Source organism: Perca fluviatilis, chromosome 9, assembly GCF_010015445.1.
Source record: "Perca fluviatilis chromosome 9, GENO_Pfluv_1.0, whole genome shotgun sequence".
NCBI classification, from domain to species: Eukaryota; Metazoa; Chordata; class Actinopteri; order Perciformes; family Percidae; genus Perca; species Perca fluviatilis.
The window spans coordinates 3498666-3521596 of record NC_053120.1 but is presented as its reverse complement, the minus strand read 5'-3'; the positions used below and the strand labels follow the sequence as shown (position 1 = coordinate 3521596).

General features: G+C 41.4%; 2 protein-coding genes across 2 annotated transcripts in view; one reads left to right on the top strand and one right to left on the bottom strand.

Moving 5' to 3' along the window:
• LOC120565597 (zinc transporter 2-like) overlaps window positions 1-22931 on the bottom strand; it is a gene marked incomplete in the record, with an annotated part of 356424 nt that overhangs the window by 52553 nt on the left and 280940 nt on the right.
• The window catches only part of LOC120565458 (thimet oligopeptidase-like), a 70458-nt gene that overhangs the window by 26215 nt on the left and 21312 nt on the right, over window positions 1-22931 (top strand). The window contains 4 exon segments of the mRNA XM_039811260.1: window positions 12915-12952; window positions 12954-13064; window positions 15033-15140; window positions 20361-20467. Coding sequence (XP_039667194.1) covers window positions 12915-12952; window positions 12954-13064; window positions 15033-15140; window positions 20361-20467 — 364 coding nt within the window.

Here is a 22931-nt window from a genome sequence, read left to right as displayed (position 1 = left end):
CGAATAATCCATTCTGCCATGCGCAAAATGTTCACAGTTGTACGAGGATGTTACGACACTTCCCCGGATCTCTTCACACGCTTCCGGTCGACAGCCAAGCTAGCGTTAGTTTAGCTAACAGCTAATTCGGCTAACCGCTAGCTGAGACAGCGCCAAAACTCTAAAAGACCCTCAAAATAAACTTGAAAATAACCGATAACATATAACAGCTGTTACGTCAGTTCTACTTCTTACTTGCGCTCATTTAAAAATAATAAATCACCAATACTCGCCTTTATTGGTATTACTGTAAAGTCATAATGTAGCTGTTGCTGCTTCCTCCCATTAAGTTTGAATTATTTTAAGACTGAATCTGGCTGTCAGCTATAGCGGTTAGTCAATGGATCGCTCTGTAGCCAAACTAACGCAGCTTTCCCGTGAGGCTAGCGTGGAACAGATCGTGCAGTGTCGTATCCTCCGGTAAAACAGTATTATCATTTGCGCACGTAAGTCGTGAACAGATCGTGCAGGCAGCACGGATCGGTACCAACCAACACGGGTGGTAAGTTTTTGGCTCAGAGCGCTGGTATTTCTATTTTGAAAACTGACCGAAGTGTAACTGTCTCGTCGTCGCAGCTTTAACGGTCCGGTACTCGTCCGTCTGACTGTGAACCAACGCCGACCTAACGTACCTTCATTTAAAACCTGAATACTATGGGGCCGAAGGTGAGTAATATCCCCGTTGTTTAAATGCGACTGAATCATTTTAATGTAGAGACATCTCCTGCGGCCGCCATGTTTCTTCTGACCGTCTCTGTCACCATTTAGAATTAATTAGTTTGATCACTGAGTGAGTTTAGCCCAGTGCTAACGGTAGCATTCCAGCAGCCGTTAGGCTGCACTTCAGCCGCTTGCATCCAAAAGGACTGCCAACGTCAGTTTAGTACACACACAACCCGATTAACCCCCTATTACACTCATGGTGTCTCAGTTTCTCCGCACTTCTGCCTCGGTTCTCTCCTGTTTTTGTGTAGCATGTTAGCCGTTAGCCCTCTGCTTATTCATTCAGCTAACTAAGTTAAATCTGCAAGTGAGGAAGTTAACCTCTTGTTAATCCGGTAAATTAACCCGTTATTAAAATGTCTAAAATGAAAGATTTAAACAGTACTCTGACTCAACTTTAACATCACACGAAGCTGAGATTGGTACATTAACATATAACTCCCTCTAATATTAGTCAAAATAATTATAATTTCAGCTTTTTGACTGTAGGAAATGAGGTAGTAATTAAAAAACTAAGGAGGTTTACTGGACCATGATCGACGGTGTGTTAACAGTGTAGTGGTAAGGTTGGGTCGTGGTGTGTATACGTACTTGGTGGTGGACAAAGTTCAACAGTTAACAAAATTAAATTTTTACATACACAAAAACATTAAAAAAGAAGGTCAAAAACAAAGTCAGACGTCAGTTTTTACGTCAGAAAAGCCAGGGACAGAAAAGTCAAAAAATGGGACAAAAATTCAAAAAACTTGCAGTCGATCCTTCAACGGTACCATCCACCCGCAGCGCCAGTAGGAGTTGATTTTACGATCTGTTCCCACCATAGACAGTATATATAATGGACCACAGACCCCGTGTCTCTGGACGTAGACCAGTGAAGGATATGGGAAAGCACTAGGTGATCTCTTGGCTTTACTTGAGCAGCAAAAATAAGGGGACAAAAGTGGTTTATACAGGTGACAAAGGTGTAAGATAAGGTGGACAGAAATGTGGACAAAAATAATGGACAAAGGGAAGTGAAAATAAGGGACAAATGGGGGACAAAAGTATTTTAAAAGGGACAAATGTCAAAGGTGGCCAAGATAAGGGACAGAAAAGTCAAAAGGGGAATGTGCGTCAAAAAATAAGGGATAAAGGACAAAGTGTTTAAAAGGGGACAAAAGCGTCAATAAGGGACAAAAATGGACAAAAGTGTTTAAAAAAGGGGACAAACGTCGTTACGATAAGGGACAGAAAAGTCAAAAGGGGACAAAAGCGTTCAAAATAAGGGGAATTTCTCGTAAGCATCACAAAAGTGTTTCTGAAGTAAGGGACAAAATGTCAAAAGGCGGTCAAGATAAGTATTCAGAAAAGCCGGCAGACAAAAGCGTCAAAAATAAGGGACAAAAGGGGACAAAAGTGTTTAAAAAGGGCCAGCGTCAATAAGGGACAAAATGACAAAAGTGTTTAAAAGGACAAATGTCGTGTTGCGTCAAGATAGCGGGAGAAAAGTCAAAAGGGACAAAAGTGTCAAAATAAGGACAAAAGGACAAAAGTGTTTAAAAAGGCACCGTCAAAAGGTACAGATATGGGATAGAAAAGTCAAAAGGGACAAAAGCGTCAAAATAAGGGACAAAAGGACAAAGTGGTTTAAAAAGGACAAAGGGTCAAGATAAGGACAGAAAAGTCAAAAGGATGCGCGTCAAAATAAGGGATGCAGACAAAGTTGTTTGCGCGAACAACGTCAAAAGCTGCGTCACATTAAGGACAGAAAAGTCAAAAAGGGGACAAAGTATCAAAATAAGGGACAAAAGTAAGTTTAAAAAGGACAAAGGGTAACAAGATAAGGGACAGAAAAGTCAAAAAGGGACAAAAGCAACAAAATAAGGGACAAAAGTAAGCTTAAAAAAGGACAAAAGGTGTCAAGATAAGGGACAGAAAAGCCGCAAGGACAAAGTGTCAAAATAAGGGACAAAAGGGACAAAAGGTTTAAAAGGAATAAAGGGTGTCAAGATGGGTTGACAGAAAAGCTCGCAAGGACAAAGTGTCAAAATAAGTACGCGCGCGTTTTAAAGCGCGACAAATGTCAAAGGTGTCAAGATAAGGACAGAAAAGTCAAAAGGACAAAAGTGTCAAAATAAGGGACAAAAGGACAAAAGTGTTTAAAAAGGGACAAAAGGCCAAGATAAGGACAGAAAAGTAAAAAAGGTAACAAACAGGACAAAAGTGTTTTTAAAAAGGACAACGTCAAAGTTGCGTCAAGATTAAGGTCGAAAAGCCGCGCGACAAAAGGCCAAACAAGGGACAAAAAGTATCAAAAGTGTTTTAAAAAGGGACGCAAACGTCAAAAGGTGTCACATTAAGGGATGAAAGCAAAAAAGGTCAAAAATAAGGGACAAAAGCCAGAAATTGGACAAAAAACAAGCGCCCATAAAAAGGACAAAGTAAAAGGTCAATAAGGGACAAAAAGTCAAAAATAAAGGGGACATTACATGGTCGAATCCAACAAATATCACCATGAACCCGTGAAGCCATCACTGACATTAACAATTATTCTTTTGTATTACAAGTTTCTTCGGAAATCGCTAATGTTTGAAACCAAAATGTTAATTTTAGGAGAAATCTCCGACAACAGTATCATTGCGCAGCAAAACAACGCCAGCAACCGGAATGCCCATCATCGTCTCCTGACTTCTCACTGGTTGAAGCCCGAAAATATTGAAACAAACCACAAAATTAATCCCACCGGTAATCGTCCGTACTCTTTGTTTCAGGAGCTGACACCGGTTCAGGCTGGTCCCTCAGATATTTTTCTGTTGCGTGTTCAGGTGACAGACACAAAGCAGATATGCGAATGGGAGCCTGGCGGAGCCAGACGCTAAATGAATGGTCTGCGGAGTCGATGTTAAATGAATGGAGTCTATGAGCTCAGGATGCTAAACGAACTGGAGTCTATGGAGCGATGAACAACGGTCTGGTGGATAGATGCTAAATGAATGGGAGTCTATGGAGCTTCAGATGCTAAATTGTCGTATCGATAGATGCTAAAATGAATGGGAGTCTATGGAGCCAGATGTATTAAAATGAATGGGACTCATGGAGCTTTAGGATGCTAAAATGAATGGGACTCCCCTATGGGAGCTGATGCTAAATGGTAAATGGGAGTCTAGCGACAGATGGCTAAATGAATGAGAGTCTATGGAGCCAGATGCTGAACAGCGAATGGTTTCGATGCTACTAACGGTCTACGGAGCCAGATGCTAAATGAATGGGAGTCTGGCGGAGCTTAGATAAAATGAATGGGAGTCTATGGAGCTAGATGCTAAAATGAACGGGGAGTCTATGGACAGATGCCAGTCGAATGGGAGTCTGGTATTTTTCAGATGCTAAATGAACGGGGTCTGCGGAGCCAGATGCTAAAATGGTTCAAAGTCTATGGAGCCAGACGCTAAATGAATGGGGAGCCCCGCGACAGATGCTAAAATGAATGAAAGCCCATGGGAGCTAGATGCTAAATGAATGGGACCTGGTGTGAGCTGGACGTAATGAGTCTGTGGAGCCAGGATGCTAAATGTGTCTCTTTCACCTGATTTCGTCAGCGGATGAAACCCCAGGATTTGGATTTTCAGAAGTTTTGTAAGTCTGGGACACGGGTTGGCAGGTCAACGCTGCGGAACGAATCCAGCAATTTATGTCCTTTCAGAGGCCGTTACGCTAATAAATACTCGCCACGCCGACGGGCGAATATTGAATGCAACATTGAATGCAAACATTCAAATTACTAGACAAAAACAGACCGGACAAAAGTGGTTTTGAGGAGCGGATTCCATAGAGCCCCATCTATCTCTGTGACCAAACTGAGCGTCTCAGCATGGATCCTCTCTGTGGAACTGCAAACCAGTCAGGCCGGAAGTGAACGAGGGAGGACCTTCCATATTAGAAGTTCTTGCTATAACCAATGGCCTGCTGCCCGAAGACAACGCTAGGCTTTAAACACCAAACACGGTCGGTGTCGGTGTTCTTGTTTTAACCATATCTGTAAATTGTCCCAACCCAGCATACCCCAGGGGGGTCCCTGACAGCTTCAGGGCTAAAATGCCGGGACCCCAAAGTTTGAAAGGGCTGCCTGAGTGGTCAAGACCTGGTTTTAGGACTCAGGGATAGAAACTAGGTTATGGCTAAAGGTGAGGTGGCCGCATAAGTTAGTGCATTTAGCTGTGATGTATAAGGGGTGAGGGTGGGGTGGGTTAAGAACAGCCAGATACAAGGGTTAGGCAACGGCCATACAGGGGTGCATTTGGCCAGGATGGTTAATGAGGGTAATAAGGTTAGTCATTTAGCCTGGGATGGCATATGTGGAGGGTGGGTGGCTATGTTAGGCATGGAAGTCAGGATGGTTAAGGTGAGGGTAAGTGGCTATGTCAGCACACAGATGGATATGTGGAGGGTACAAGAATAGCCAGGAGGAAAGGAAAGGAATGGATGAAGGTGGATGGAAAGGAATGGAAGAGGGATGAAGGAGGAGATGGAAGGAGGGTGAGAAGGAGGAAGAAGGAAAGGAAAGAAGGAAAGAAAGAAGGAAGGAGAAGGAAGGAAGGAGGGAGCAGTGGAAGGAGGAAGGAGCAGGGTGGCAGTGGATGGTGGAGGAAGGAAGGTGGCAGATGGACATGGACGGAATAGTGGAATAGTTGAATACGTAGGTGTCCGGCGTTACCGTGAATATTAACAGTTATTGAACTATATAATAGAACAGCCAGCTACCAGGGCTTGGAGCATGGATGATTGTGCTGAGACGAAGGCACCGCTGACCAGCCCTCCTAATTCTTCCTCCAGCTCTGGCTATCTCGCCTCAGCACTTATTGAATGATGAAATGATTACTTTCTGATTTCTTCACGGCAGTAAGAGTCCCATGTTCTCCAGTCTCCCCTCACAAGTTTCTTCCCCTCATTTCAAACTCTCTGCTGCTCCATTACCAGCTGGCTGTATTTTACTACCTGTAGTCTGTTATCTCTTTTCTTTCCCTCAGTTACCTTGGCAGTAAAGGTTTAGTCGCCACAAGCCTGCTGTAGACGGTGGATAAGTTTTCTAGTATGAATTGCACATTAAAAAACATGTTAAATTATATATATATTTTAATAAGGCCACCTCTTAGTCAGCGGCTCGGTCTTAGTCGACTAAGATTTCTTTAGTCCATTAGTCATTTTATGCTTTAATTACTCATATTTCCAAGAAACCTATGAAGGCCACATTGATGGTGTAAACAATAAATATTTTAAAGTGGTGCTTTGCAGCATTAATTAGAGAAACTGCTTTTACAGATGGCGATTAACCAACATTTATATTGTGCTTTCAGTCTTAACCACCTCTCAAAGCTCTATGTGTACCTCATACCAATTAAAATCAACTAATGATTAGTTTACAAAATTGTATAGGCGTTAGTCGCAATTAAGAATTTCTTTAGCCTTTAGGACAACCCCTAATTTAGATATATATAAGTTTTCACTCCGTATAAGTCGCAGGTAATAATAGGTAATTATAACAATACAGGTCCCTAAGCAAAGATAGTGTCGTGTGTGTGTGTGTGTGTGTGTGTGTGTGTGTGTGTGTGTGTGTGTGTGTGTGTGTGTGTGTGTGTGTGTGTGTGTGTGTGTGTGAGACAGAAGACTTGGAGGAGAAGCAGGGAAAGGAAATGCAGAACAACGTATTTTTAAATAGCTTTATTAAAAAATAAAAAATTAATAACGCAATGGGTGTAGAGCTTTATCTCTTGGCTATCTGGCATACAATAGCATTTGATGAGCTGGAAGACTGATTACAAGAATCCTATATTGATAATATATATATAAATATATACCTATATTGATAATATAATATAAATATATTGATAGATGTTTTCTGTCCACTAGTTCGACAGAAGACTAACAGGTCCAGCAGGCTGAATCTGAGAAGACTGTATGAAAGTGAGCACAAACTCCATTTAAAATATGTCGTAATTTAAAGTTACAGCCTGAGCCAATAACATCAATACCTTATTAAAAATAAATCTAAATAATTCCTTCTGAGCTGTCAGCTATTCTTGCTTCTTGAATTCGCACTCTGTTGATCCACCAAACAACTTCAGTTGAGGAGGTTTTTGGTGGAAAGTGAAATTGACCAAACCAGACTCAGGTTTATGGGTCAAGTAGGTTTTCACTTACAGGCGGCCTTGACAACAGTAGTAGAAAAAATTAACAAGAAAACCAGGAACTTCAAAAAGTGGAGAGTCACAAAATGTGGTAGAACAAGTAAATAGAAAGAGAACTCAATTGAAACAGTGCTAATGTGTAGAGGGTTATAATCAGAGTTTCAGCCTTCAACCAACCCCAACAGAGAAATCCCTGCTTGACTATATTTCTACAGTAGTGTAGTAATTTTCACCTAAAAGTTTATACTTATCACATACGCACACACACAATAGTCAATAATACACACAATAATACATACACACACACACAGACACACACAGTCACATACACACAGACACACACAATACACACACAATACACAATACGCACACATACACAATCACAGCACAGTGACACAGAGACACAGACACACACACATACACACAATAATAATAATAGTCGACATACACAGTAAACAGAGACACACACACACAATAACAATAAACACATGAAGAGATACACACATAGACACACACGGACACTAACACACAAACATATCACACAATACACAAACAGACAATAATACAACACAATAGAGACACACAATAGATATACACACAATACCAATAATAATACAGACACAATAAAAAACACACACAACAACAACATGGAGACAATAATAGCAACACCACAAACACACACACCTACAACACAACGATTAGATACACATCATCATTTCCACAGGATACCTCTTCCACCTCTACTTCACATCCCATCCTTTAATGTCTGTGGTGTGCATTCCCTCGTCCTATCCTTTTAATGCCTGTGTGTGTACCCCTGTCCTGTCCTTAACCTGTGTTGGGTAGCCAACCTTTTTTTAATGCCTTTGTTGTGTACCTAATTCCTTTTTTAATCCTATGTATTCCCTCCATCCTTTTCAAGCGTGTTGTGTATTCCATCCCCTTCTCTATCCTTTAACGCTTGTTGTGTAGTGGTCCTGCATCTCCATCCTCTAGACCTGTGTTGTGCCCTGATTAACGCCTGTAAGGTATTGCATCTGTCCTGTCCTTTTAATGCCTGTGTTGCGTATCCCTCCCATATCCCCCTGTTCCTTTGAATTGCTGTGTTGTGGTATTCTCCCTGTATCCCTCTCCTGGTCCCTCTTTAATGCCTGTGTTTGTATTCCGTCCAATCGTCCTTCCTTTTAATGTGTGTTGTGTACCCCCATCCTGTCCCTAACGCCGTATTAATATTCTCCCATGTCCAATGGTAAAGTATTTTTCCTAACCATCCCTACGCATCCCAGGTGGAGGTGTGGCAGCCCGGTGGGGTTGTGTAAACCGCCAGCTACATCCTGGAGCCCCATACCCCGCCAGCTGATCGACTCATCGCCAGCACCAAGAAAGTACGCACGCGGAGTCTCTGGACCTGCACGCGCCACCCTCCATAACACGCTTGAAGGCCCTCACCGACGGAGAGGTTGGAAAGTACCCGGTCAGTCCTTCATCTCACCTCGAGAGAGATTCTTTTATTCCCAAGAGAGGAGAAAAACCAACGAAAACACACAAGAGGAGAAAAACAACAAAAACACAAAAAAAACAACGAAAACAAAAAAGAGAGGGAAGAAAACAAAAAAAGAGAGGAACGAGAGAAACCAAATGATAAACAAAGAGTTTAGCGTTGGAGACGAGAGAAACCAACTGATAAACAAGAGTTTAGCGTTGGAGACGAAGAAACCAACTGATAAACAAGAGTTTAGTAGTTGAGAACGAGAGAAACCAACTGATAAACAAAGAGTTTAGTGTTGAGAACGAGAGAAACCAGCTGATAAACAAGAGTTTAGTGTTGAGGCGAGAGAAACCAACTGATAAACAAGAGTTTAGTGTTGGAGACGAGAGAAACCAACTGATAAACAAGAGTTTAGTGTTGGAGACGAGAGAAACCAACTGATAAACAAGAGTTTAGTGTTGGAGACGAGAGAAACCAACTGATAAACAAGAGTTTAGTGTTGGAGACGAGAGAAACCAGCTGATAACAAGAGTTTAGCGTTGGAGACGAGAGAAACCAACTGATAAACAAGAGTTTAGTGTTGGAGACGAGAGAAACCAACTGATAAACAAGAGTTTAAATTGTGAAAAACTATTATTGTGCACATTACGATTCTTATTTAGTCAACGCGCTCAGCCAACATTTAGATTATCTTATTAATATTATTTTTATAGACCAAACAACTGACATCATTAGTTGCAGCCCCTGAAATTCAGCCTCCAGGTCTTTCTGCAGCGTGTTCGGCTGAACAGACGATGAACCTGAATGTAAAGAGGTCGAACGCCGGCGTGAAACCTGACAGCACATGGGCGGTTGGGTCGTCCATTGTGAGCCGTGCGCTGAAGCTGAGTCAGCAGAATCGGTGTGTAATGGTAAAGGCTCGTCAGCAGTTTGGAGAGGAAGCAGCTGAACAATAGAGACGCCAGGAGAGTTTGTGTGGAGGCAGCTGAAAACCTAAAAACACTTCCAACATATACTGTAGCTACTGCAGGACGAAGTGTGTGTGTGTGTGTGTGTGTGTGTGTGTGTGTGTGTGTGTGTGTGCGCGCGGTGTGTGTGTGCGTGTGTGTGCGTGTGTGTGTGCGTGTGTGTGTGTGCGTGCGTGCGTGCGTGCGTGTGTGCGTGTGTGTGTGTGTAGGGCAACAATAGAGACACCAGGAGCGTTTGTGTGGAGGCAGCTGAAAACCTAAAAACACCTAACATACGTACCGGCTACGCAGGACGAATTCCTGTGTGTGTGTGTGTGTGTGTGTGTGTGTGTGTGTGTGTGTGTGTGTGTGTGTGTGTGTGTGTGTGTGTGTGTGTGTGTGTGTGTGTGTGTGTGTGTGTGTGTGTGTGTGTGTGTGTGTGTGTGTGTGCGTGTGTGTGTGTGCGCGTGTGTGCGTGTGTGTGCGTGCGTGCGTGTGTGTGTGTGTGTGTGTAGGGCAACAATAGAGACACCAGGAGCCGTTTGTGTGGAGGGCAGCTGAAAACCTAAAACACTTCCAACATATACTGTAGCTACTGTAGGAGGAAACAGGAGCTGTGTTCTTTAATTCCCTCTCCCCCATAACATCAGACAGAGCAGGGAAATGAGGGGAGAAAACGCCAGACCAGGGGAATGAAGGGAAAAAACCAGAGCAGGGGAATGGAGGGGGGGAAACACCCGAGCAGGGGAATGAGAGGGGGGAACCACCGAGAGCAGGGGGAGGATGGAGAGGGGAAACACCAAAAAGAGCAGGGGAATGAGAGGGGAAACACCAGAGCAGGGGGAAATGAGAGGGGGAAACACCAGACAGAGCAGGGGAAGGGGGGAATCGCGAGAGACAGGGGGAATGAGGGGAAAAACACCAGACAGAGCAGGGGGAATGAGGGGGAAAAACACCAGACAGAGCAAGGGGAATGAGAGAGAGGGAAACACCAGACAGAGCAGGGGGAATGAGGGGGGAAACACCAGACAGAGCAGGGGGAATAGAGGGGAAACACCAGACAGAGCAAGGGGAATGAGAGGGGGAAACACCAGACAGAGCAAGGGGAATGAGAGAGGGAAACACCAGACAGAGCAAGGGGAATGAGAGAGGGAGAAACAACAAAGCAGGGGGAACGTAGAGAAAGATATTCCTTTTTAAACCAAAACGTAGCATTCTCTGGACTGCAGTTCAGGCCCTCTTGCCTGTTTACGGCTTATGGCCAGCTCTCTGTGTTGCTACTATGATTGCTACGGTTGCTACCATACTGTGTGTGTGTGTGTGTGTGTGTGTGTGTGTGTGTGTGTGTGTGTGTGTGTGTGTGTGTGCGCAGTGCCTTGCGAAAGTATTCGGCCCCCTTGAACTTTTCGACCTTTTGCCACATTTCAGGCTTCAAACATAAAGATATAAAACTGTAATTTTTTGTGAAGAATCAACAACAAGTGGGACGAAATTTATTGGATATTTCAAACCTTTTTAACAAATAAAAAACTGAAATATTGGGCGTGCAAAATTATTCAGCCCCCTTAAGTTAATACTTTGTAGCGCCACCTTTTGCTGCGATTACAGCTGTAAAAGGTCGCGGGGTATGTCTCTATCCAGTTTTGCACATCGGAGACTGACATTTTTGCCCATTCCTCCTTGCAAAACAGCTCGAGCTCAGTGAGGTTGGATGGAGAGCGCTTGTAAACAGCAGTTTTCAGTTCTTTCCACAGATTCTCGTTTGATTCAGGTCTGGACTTTGACTTGGCCATTCTAATACCTGGATATGTTTATTTGTGGAACCATTCCATTGCTAGATTTTGCTTTATGTTTTGGATCATTGTCTTGTTGGAAGACAAATCTCCGTCCCAGTCTCAGGTCTTTTGCAGACTCCATCAGGGTTTTCTTCCAGAATGGTCCTGTATTTGGCTCCATCCATCTTCCCATCAACGTTAACCATCTTCCCTGTCCCTGCTGAAGAAAAGCAGGCCCAAACCATGACTGCCACCACCATGTTTGACAGTGGGGATGGTGTGTTCAGGGTGATGAGCTGTGTTGCTTTGCGCCAAACATAACGTTTTGCATTGTTGCCAAAAAGTTCGGATTTTGGTTTCATCTTACCAGAGCAAAACTTCTTCCACATGTTTGGTGTGTCTCCCAGGTGGCTTGTGGCAAACTTTAAACGAGACTTTTCATGGATATCTTTAAGAAATGGCTTTCTTCTTGCCACTCTTCCATAAAGGCCAGATTTGTGCAGTACTCGACTGATTGTTGTCCTATGGACAGAGTCCCCACCTCAGCTGTAGATCTCTGCAGTTCATCCAGAGTGATCATGGGCCTCTTGGCTGCATCTCTGATCAGTCTTCTCATTGTATGAGCTGAAAGTTTAGAGGGACGGCGGGTCTTCTTAGATTTGTAGTGGTCTGATACTCCTTCCATTTCAATATTATCGCTTGCACAGTGCTCCTTGGGATGTTTAAAGCTTGGGAAATCTTTTTGTATCCAAATCCCGGCTTTAAACTTCTCCACAACAAGTATCTCGGACCTGCCTGGTGTGTTTCCTTGTTCTTCATGATGCTCTCTACACTTTACGGACCTCTGAGACTATCACAGAGCAGGTGCATTTTATCACGGAGACTTGATTACACACAGCTGGATTCTATTTATCATCATTAGTCATTTAGGTCAACATTGGATCATTCAGAGATCCTCACTGAACTTCTGGAGAGAGTTTGCTGCACTGAAAGTAAAGGGGCTGAATAATTTTACTTACACCCACTTTTCAGTTTTTATTTGTTAAAAAAGTTTTGAAATATCCAATGAATCTTCCGTTCCACTTCATAATTGTGTCCCACTTGTTGTTGATTCTTCCACAAAAAATTACAGTTTTATATCTTCTATGTTTGAGGCCCTAAATGTGGCAAAAGGTCAAAAGTTAAAAGGGGAGCCTCTGCACGCACTGCATGTATAATATATATATGTATGTATATGTATATATATATATATATATATATATATATATATATATATATATATATATATATATATATATATATATATATATATATATATATATATATATATATATATATATATATATATATATATATGTATATATATATGTATATATATATATTTATATATATTTATGTATGTGTATATATATATATTTATATATGTATATATGTATATTTATTTATGTATATTTATATATATATATATATATATATATATATATTATATATATATATGTATATATATATATTTATTTATGTATGTATGTATATATATATATATATTTATTTATTTATGTATATATATATATATTTATTTATGTATATATATATATATATTTATTTATGTATGTATATATATGTGTATATATGTATATTTATTTATATGTATGTATATATATATATTTATTTATATGTATATATATATTTATTTATATATATATATATATATTTATTTATTTATAAATAAATAAATTTATAATAAACAGCCCCGGTTGTGTCTCCTCTGTCTCCGTCCCAGTCCAGAGGAACATGCTGGACTTCCCTCAGCACGTCTCGTCCCTGTAAGGAGGTGCGAGCGCGTGGCACCGAGGCCGACAAGCGCCTGTCGGAGTTTGACGTGGAGATGAGCATGAGGGAGGACGTCTACCAGAGGATCGTCGCCCTGGAGGTGAGACGAAGGGAGAGCCGGCCAATGTATACGCCACACACACACACACACACACACACACACACACACACACACACACACACACACACACACTAACAGTCACACACACACACACTAACAAGTCACACACACACACACACACACAGACGGATGATTGGTTTCTGCTCACAACCAAACTGAACCAATTCTTTACAGCTCCCTGAAAATAATAATTACACAAAGAAAGGAAGGGGTGTGTGTGTGTGTGTGTGTGTGTGTGTGTGTGTGTGTGTGTGTGTGTGTGTGTGTGTGTGTGTGTGTGACCTGTCAGTGAGTGTGTGTGTGTGTGTGTGTGTGTGTGTGTGTGTGACCTGTCAGTGAGTGTGTGTGTTTGTGTGTGTGTGTGTGTGTGTGTGTGTGTGTGTGTGTGTGTGTGTGTGTGTGACCTGTTAGTGAGGTGTGTGTGTGTGTGTGTGTGACCTGTTAGTGAGTGTGTGTGTGTGTGTGTGTGTGTGTGTGTGTGTGTGTGTGTGTGTGACCTGTTAGTGAGTGTGTGTGTGTGTGTGTGTTACATGGAGCTTGATTTAACTTCAGGGTGGGTGAAGGCCAACAAACCAATCTAACCTGAAGAAATGAAAGAAACCAGATTACACTGAGGACCAAGATTCATGTTCCACTGTCTACATTTGATCTGACAAAACTACTGACTGCTACTCTCCCCTACTGACTGCTACTCTCCCCTACTGACTGCTACTCTCCCCTACTGACTGCTACTCTCCCCTACTGACTGCTACTCTCCCCTACTGACTGCTACTCTCCCTAAATACTCTTCTCCCTCCTTCTTCTTTTTTCCTTTTCCTTCTTTTCTTCTCTGACTGCTGCTCTACTGACTGCTGCTCTCTCCTACTGACTGCTACTCTCCCCTACTGACTGCTACTCTCTCCTACTGACTGCTGCTCTCTCCTACTGACTGCTGCTCTCTCCTACTGACTGCTGCTCTCTCCTACTGACTGCTGCTCTCTCCTACTGACTGCTGCTCTCTCCTAGACCAAACTGAAAAGTCCGAACCAAACGAGGTAGGTGTGAAAACGCCCTAACAAAGCCCGCTAAGATTAGATAAGATACAACTTGTATTCATGCTGAGGGAAACAGCTGTGCAGGCTGCAGGAACAAATACAGTCTAATCTAATCTTAGGGAGGTTTGTGTCACGCAGGGCTAGGGAACTGAATTAGTTATAATTTAGATTTTTCACACTGCAATCAAAGATCTAAATTATTACAAATCAGCGACTCAAGCAGAAAAACCACAGATGAGTTGCAGGACTTCTTATTTCCCTTTTTATTTTTTTTATATCTCGTACAGTACAGGCCAAAAGTTTGGACACACCTTCTCATTCAATGTGTTTCCTTTTTATTTTTGTGACTATTTACATTGTAGATTCTCACTGAAGGCATCAAAACTATGAATGAACACATATGGAATTATGTACTTAACAAAAAAGTGTGAAATAACTGAAAACATGTCTTATATTTTAGATTCTTCAAAGTAGCCACCCTTTGCTTTTTTTGATAACTCTGCAAACCCTTGGTGTTCTCTCAATGAGCTTCATGAGGTAGTCACCTGAAATGGTTTTACCTCCACAGGTGTGCTTTGTCAGGGTTAATTAGTGGAATTTGTTTCCCTTATTAATAAAAAAAGCAAAGGGTGGCTACTTTGAGGAATCTAAAATATAAGACATGTTTTCATTCATAGTTCTGATGCCTTCAGTGAGAATCTACAATGTAAAAAGTCATGAAAATAAAAAGGAAACACATTGAATGAGAAGGTGTGTCCTAACTTTTGGCCTGTACTGTGTCTGCAAATGATCTGGACCGGTTCCTGGTTTCTAAATGTGTCCTTTTGTGTTTTGTGTGTGTCCTTTGTGTGTTTTGTGTGTGTCCTTTGTGTGTTTTGTGTGTGTCCTTTGTGTGTTTTGTGTGTGTGTGCAGAAGAAGGCGGACGGCGACAGCCTCTCTGCCGAGGCCTGGCGCTACATGGAGCGACTGATGAAACTGGGGAAGAGGAACGGCCTCCACCTGCCCAAAGACACTCAACAGGTGGCTGCTGCGTCCTTCTTATTACTGATCTCTTACTCATTCAGGGCAAGGGAGACTCTTTCTCCCACTGATTATTTTTTTTTTAGCCTTTACAGCACCACTGAACCCAGTTATTTCTTATGCAGCACAATTTAAAATCCCTGTGTTTCCTTTTAGGAAAGAAAATCCCACTGCACGACTCACTACATTGAATCTAATGCATATATGGGATACTTGGAGCATAATGTACACCTAGGGATGCACCGAAATGAAAATTCTTGGCCCAAACCGAAAAAGAGGAAACCAAGACCGAAAACCGAAACACCGAAAGAAATTATTAGTACCATTGCATTTATGGCTATGACTGTGTACTAACTTTACTAAAATCAAGGCATTGCAATTGCATAAATTAATATTAAAGTTTAATTAAAAAAATATCTAGCAGAAATATGGCTACAATCTGATTGTAATCTGATTAGGTGTGAGCTACCCAAAAAGGCCCCACCCATGACATTTTCATGGACTTTTTCACCATATACATCCCAAAAGAGAGGGGGGGGGGTTGCTTTTTAAAATACAATATATCCAAAGAGACACATGATATTACCATGCACAAAACTAGAGAAAAAGGGAAAAATAAAAAAAATAAAATAAATAAAAAATATATAGAGATAAACATTCAAGAGGAAAACAATTCCATATAAAGTTACCACAAACAGTTAAGAAATTAATGAACATTACCCCACATATTCATAAAATCTACTGCATTAGTACTTTCACAAACAGACAATATCTTACATTGTTTTATATAAGAAACAAACAATATCTAACAACATTGAAGCCAGATGGTGTGTCAGCTGAATGTGAGCCCTACATATATCCCTTCATCAAATGTGTTCACCATTTGCCTGAAGAAGACCCAGCTGGGTCGAAACGTTGCATTTTTATATTAAATATGGGAGTTTAAAGCAGTGTTGCGGACATTATATTATTTTCGTTTTAAGTATTTTCATTTGTCCTGCACCTGCCAGAAGGTGGGATGTGCACACAGTTACTTTTATAAATACAATCTGATAGTCACATACAGTATACATACACACACACACACACAATATATATATATATATATATATATATATATATATATATATATATATATATATATATATATATATATATATATATATATATATATATATATATATATATATACAGTGCCTTCTTGAAGTATTCGCTTCCCCTCTGAACTTTTCGACCTTTTGCCACATTTCAGGCCTCAAACATAAAGATATAAAACTGTAATTTTTTGTGAAGAATCAACAACAAGTGGGACACAATCATGAAGTGGAACGAAATTTATTGGATATTTCAAACCTTTTAAACAAATAAAAACTGAAATATTGGGCGTGCAAAATTATTCAGCCCCCTTAAGTTAATACTTTGTAGCGCCACCTTTTGCTGCGATTACAGCTGTAAGTGGCTTGGGGTATGTCTCTATCAGTTTTGCACATCGGAGACTGACATTTTTGCCCATTCCTCCTTGCAAAACAGCTCGAGCTCAGTGAGGTTGGATGGAGAGCGTTTGTAAACAGCAGTTTTCAGTTCTTTCCACAGATTCTCGATTGGATTCAGGTCTGGACTTTGACTTGGCCATTCTAACACCTGGATATGTTTATTTGTGAACCATTCCATTGTAGATTTTGCTTTATGTTTTGGATCATTGTCTTGTTGGAAGACTAATCTCCGTCCCAGTCTCAGGTCTTTGCAGACTCCATCAGGTTTTCTTCCAGAATGGTCCTGTATTTGGCTCCATCCATCTTCCCATCAATGTTAACCATCTTCCCTGTCCCTGCTGAAGAAAAGCAGGCCCAAACCATGATGCTGCCACCACCATGTTTGACAGTGGGGATGGTGTGTTCAGGGTGATGAGCTGTGTTACTTTTACGCCAAACATAACGTTTTGCATTGTTGCCAAAAGTTCGATTTTGGTTTCATCTGACCACAGCACCTTCTTCCACATGTTTGGTGTGTCTCCCAGGTGGCTTTTGGCAAACTTTAAACAACACTTTTATGGATATCTTTAAGAAATGGCTTTCTTCTTGCCACTCTTCCATAAAGGCCAGATTTGTGCATTATCGACTGATTGTTGTCCTATGGACAGAGTCTCCCAGCTCAGCTGTAGATCTCTGCAGTTCATCCAGAGTGATCATGGGCCTCTTGGCTGCATCTCTGATCAGTCTTCTCCTTGTATGAGCTGAAAGTTTAGAGGGACGGCCGGGTCTTCGTAGATTTGTAGTGGTCTGATACTCCTTCCATTTCAATATTATCGCTTGCACAGTGCTCCTTGGGATGTTTAAAGCTTGGGAAATCTTTTTGTATCCAAATCCGGCTTTAAACTTCTCCCAACAGTATCTCGGACCTGCCTGGTGTGTTCCTTGTTCTTCATGATGCTCTCTGCGCTTTAACGGACCTCTGAGACTATCACAGAGCAGGTGCATTTATAAGGAGACTTGATTACACACAGCTGGATTCTATTTATCATCATTAGTCATTTAGGTCAACATTGGATCATTCAGAGATCCTCACTGAACTTCTGGAGAGAGTTTGCTGCACTGAAAGTAAAGGGGCTGAATAATTTTGCACGCCCACTTTTTCAGTTTTTTATTTGTTAAAAAAGTTTGAAATAGCCAATGAATTTCGTTCCACTTCATGATTGGGACCCACTTGTTGTTGATTCTTCACAAAAAATTACAGTTTTATATCTTTATGTTTGAAATGTGGCAAAAGGTCGAAAAGTTCAAGGGGGCCGAATACTTTCGCAAGGCACTGTATATATTTATTATTATTATTATTATTATTTTTATATATATATATATATAATTATTATTATTATTATTTTTTTTTATATATATATATATATATAAATAATAAATAAATAAATAATATATATATATATTTATTATTATTATTATTATTATTATTTATATATATATATATTTATTATTATTATTATTATTTTTATATATATATATATATTAGCCTAAGAACAGAATAGCTTACCTATTGCTATTATTATTATTTGAGGCACTTTCTTGCAGGATTTCCCTGAACATATCAGACAATGAGGGTGCATGCCCCTCATCTGGTGCAGAGAGACGAGTCTTTGTTTCTGTGCTCTGATCTCCTCCTGCGCTGGGCGCCGCTCCGTCTCCTCGCGGGTTCTCCGCATCCATGGCGGCCTGGATCGTTTCTCGTGTGCGCTGCTTTATTTCCGCATCCAAGTGATGGTCTTTATAACGCGGATCAAGTCCAGTCGCGATGAAGTGCCGAGGATCCGAACAGATCTCAGTGAAACGTGTGCTGACAGACTCTCAGGCCCTTGTTTACACGATGACGCTCGCGGGTGAAAACGAAAAAATATTTTATCGGATGTGCCTTTCGTTTATATACGGCGACGACGTTTTTGGGGCTTAAAAACGCAAAAAAGTGAAACCACCGTTGCGTTACCGTCTAAAGGGTAAAAACGCAGAAGAGGTGTGGAGAGAGACGAGAAAAAGGCGTCCAGGTAGTCTGTTGTTACAGAGGAGGCTACAGAAATTATAGGCTTCTGTTATCAAATAATTTCAATGTAATGGCTCAATATTTAAATGATTTCGACAATGTGGATAAGGTTGTTATAGTTCGATGACCATATGTAGACTGTTCATTTGAGCCAGAGTAGGTGACAACGTTGCGGCTGAAGAGTATTTCGGCCGAAAACCGAAAATGCCCTTTTGGGCCATTTTCGGCCGATAATGTTCGGTGGCCAAATATTCGGTGCATCCCTAATGCACACCTTGGGGTCCTATCTTGCACGCGGCGCAGCGCCAAGTGTCTTTGCTAGTTTAAGACCGACCCAGTTGTCAATTTCCCGTCCAGCACCCACGTCGTTTAAATAGCAAGTGCACCTGCACCCATCTTTGCGCCCATGGGCGTGCTGGTCTTACAGGGAGGTGTGTTCAGGTGCGTTCTGGGTGCGCTGGTCTTACAGGGAGGTGTGTTCAGGTGCATTCTGGGTGCGCTGGTCTTACAGGGAGGTGTGTTCAGGTGCATTCTGGGCGTGCTGGTCTTACAGGGAGGTGTGTTCAGGTGCATTCTGGGCGCGCTGGTCTTACAGGGAGGTGTGTTCAGGTGCATTCTGGGCGCGCTGGTCTTACAGGGAGGTGTGTTCAGGTGCGTTCTGGGCGTTCTGGTCTTACAGGGAGGTGTGTTCAGGTGCGTTCTGGGCGTGTTGGTCTTACAGGGAGGTGTGTTCAGGTGCGTTCTGGGCGTTCTGGTCTTACAGGGAGGTGTGTTCAGGTGCGTTCTGGGCGTTCTGGTCTTACAGGGAGGTGTGTTCAGGTGCGTTCTGGGCATTCTGGTCTTACAGGGAGGTGTGTTCAGGTGCGTTCTGGGCGTGCTGGTCTTACAGGGAGGTGTGTTCAGGTCTAAAGTCAGTAACGCAGCATTTCATTGTTATTTTAACGGAGCATTAGTAAAATGCTCCTAGGCTCGTGTACAGGGACGCACACTATGCTTGTTACACACACAGGGACGCACAGCAGCACACACACACATGCAGAAGATTACAAATACAAATATTATGGTGTAAATCCTCCATCATGCGCCCAGTGCACAGACCCTTTTTTTTTTTTTTTTTGCCGTCAAACTAGCAAAAGTGGATTTGGACACGCCCTAAACACACCTGCGCCAGGCGCTTAGATTGTTAAAATAGAGCCCTTTGTGTTATTGAACTATTGTATTGAAGCATTTGATTAAAAATTGCCACTTTTCTGGTGATTTTTTTGCCCCTTTTTTTATGAATAAATTAATGCAGGTTTCTCTTAAAGCTGCAGTAGATAGAAATCAAAATATACAGACATTGTGTTTGTGTTAAATAAGTTGTAACAGATTGTTCTTCTCATGTTCATGTAGCTTTATCACACAGGATATCTTTATTATTCTTTATTATCGTACATGCATTTGATTGGTCAACAGAAACTGTTATCTGGCTCTATATTATATTAAGTAAGTGTTTTCAGAAAGGAGGGAGCTTTATGGATACAATCTTGCAGTATGAAGGTGTGTTTTGTAGTAGTAGTAGTAGTAGTAGTAGTAGTAGTAGTAGTAGTAGTAGTAGTAGTAGTAGTAGTAGTAGTATCAGATGTAAACATTTAAGTCAGATCTACGTATTTAACTCGGCCCTTCTCTGTGCTGTAACAGGAGATCATGAGCATCAAGAAGAAGCTGAGCAACCTGTGCATCGATTTTAACAAGAACCTGAACGAGGACACGACCAGTCTGTCCTTCACCAGAGACGAGCTGGGTGAGTCCCGATCCGGCACACAGTCCCACCCGGTCCCGGTACTCCTCTCTGGGTATTAAAGTGCCCTAAACAGCCACACAGCCGACAGTCTGACCCGGTCCTGGTTAGAAGTGTGAATCTTCACTGATCTCCTGATTCGATTACGATTATCGCGTCTTCGATTCGATATCTCGATGCATCACGATGCGTCCAATACATTTTACTATTAAAGCCGTGCAGGATATTTAATTCAGAGCTTTTCAAGCTTCAAAAACCAAACATTCTGCAGAGCTCTAATACTAAATAAACTGGATACATAAACCTATACAGCACATGGCACCTCCTGAATGTGTTAACATACCAGAATATGTAAACACAAATGTTGTCAGGCCGACATTACATTATAGACAGAAATAATCGACTATGAGCCGGCCGATTATCGATGCAGCATCGTCCATGTCCACGATTCCATGCATCGATTATTTGATTAATTTCAACACCTCTAGTCCTGGTACTGCTCTCTGGGCATTAAAGGCCCTAAACAGCCACACAGACGACAGCCTGACCCGGTCCCGGTCTTCCTCTCTTGGGTACTGTCACTGCCCAAAGTGAGTAGAGTGCAGCTTTGAGTTGCGCATGCGTCACTTTGCGACAAGTAGCCTACAAGATGCTAACAGCGGTTTGAGCTAACGTTAGCAATGAAGTAGTCTACTAGATGCTAACGGTGTTTTGAGCTAACGTTAGCAATCAAGTAGCTAGCCTACTAGATGCTAATGGCGTTTTTAGCTAACGTTAGCAGTCAAACAATCATAAATAGCTAAAACGTTTTTGAAATGACTGCTAGCTACAAGTTAGCAATCAAACACAACATCGGCTGTCACTTGAATGGCGTTTTGAGCTAACGTTAGCAACCAAACAATCATAGATAGCTAAAACGTTTTTGAAATGACTGCTAGCTACAAGTTAGCAATCAAACACAACATCGGCTGTCACTTGAATGGCGTTTTGAGCTAACGTTAGCAATCTAACAATCATAGAGAGCTAAAACGTTTTTGAAATGACTGCTAGCTACAAGTTAGCAATCAGACACAACATCGGCTGTCACTTAAATGGTGTTTTGAGCTAACGTTAGCAACCAAACAATCATAGATAGCTAAAACGTTTTTGAAATGACTGCTAGCTACAAGTTAGCAATCAAACAAAACATCGGCTGTCACTTGAATGGCGTTTTGAGCTAACGTTAGCAACCAAACAATCATAGATAGCTAAAACGTTTTTGAAATGACTGCTAGCTACAAGTTAGCAATCAGACACAACATCGGCTGTCACTTAAATGGTGTTTTGAGCTAACGTTAGCAACCAAACAATCATAGATAGCTAAAACGTTTTTGAAGTGACTGCTAGCTACAAGTTAGCAATCAGACACAACAAAGGCTGTCACTTGAATGGCGTTTTGAGCTAACGTTAGCAATCTAACAATCATAGATAGCTAAAACGTTTTTGAAATGACTGCTAGCTACAAGTTAGCAATCAAACACAACATCGGCTGTCACTTGAATGGCGTTTTGAGCTAACGTTAGCAATCTAACAATCATAGAGAGCTAAAACGTTTTTGAAATGACTGCTAGCTACAAGTTAGCAATCAGACACAAAGGCTGTCACTTGAATGGCGTTTTGAGCTAACGTTAGCAATCTAACAATCATAGAGAGCTAAAACGTTTTTGAAATGACTGCTAGCTACAAGTTAGCAATCAGACACAACAAAGGCTGTCACTTGAATGGCGTTTTGAGCTAACGTTAGCAATCTAACAATCATAGAGAGCTAAAACGTTTTTGAAATGACTGCTAGCTACAAGTTAGCAATCAGACACAAAGGCTGTCACTTGAATGGCGTTTTGAGCTAACGTTAGCAATCTAACAATCATAGAGAGCTAAAACGTTTTTGAAATGACTGCTAGCTACAAGTTAGCAATCAGACACAAAGGCTGTCACTTGAATGGCGTTTTGAGCTAACGTTAGCAATCTAACAATCATAGAGAGCTAAAACGTTTTTGAAATGACTGCTAGCTACAAGTTAGCAATCAGACACAACAAAGGCTGTCACTTGAATGGCGTTTTGAGCTAACGTTAGCAACCAAACAATCATAGATAGCTAAAACGTTTTTGAAATGACTGCTAGCTACAAGTTAGCAATCAAACACAACATCGGCTGTCACTTGAATGGCGTTTTGAGCTAACGTTAGCAATCTAACAATCATAGATTGCTAAAACGTTTTAGAAATGATTTCCATCTTGTTATTGTTTGTAAAGAGAAAAGTTTATTATTTTACAGATTTCAAAAATTTCAGTAAGACACGTTATGCCGTAAACAGTTTAAATCTGAGCGTGCGCGACTCAAATCTGCACTCGACTCACTTTGGGCAGTGACAGGTATTAAAGGCCCTGTTTCAAACTCGCAAATTGTGATCCGGCCCGCGTATAAATTTAGG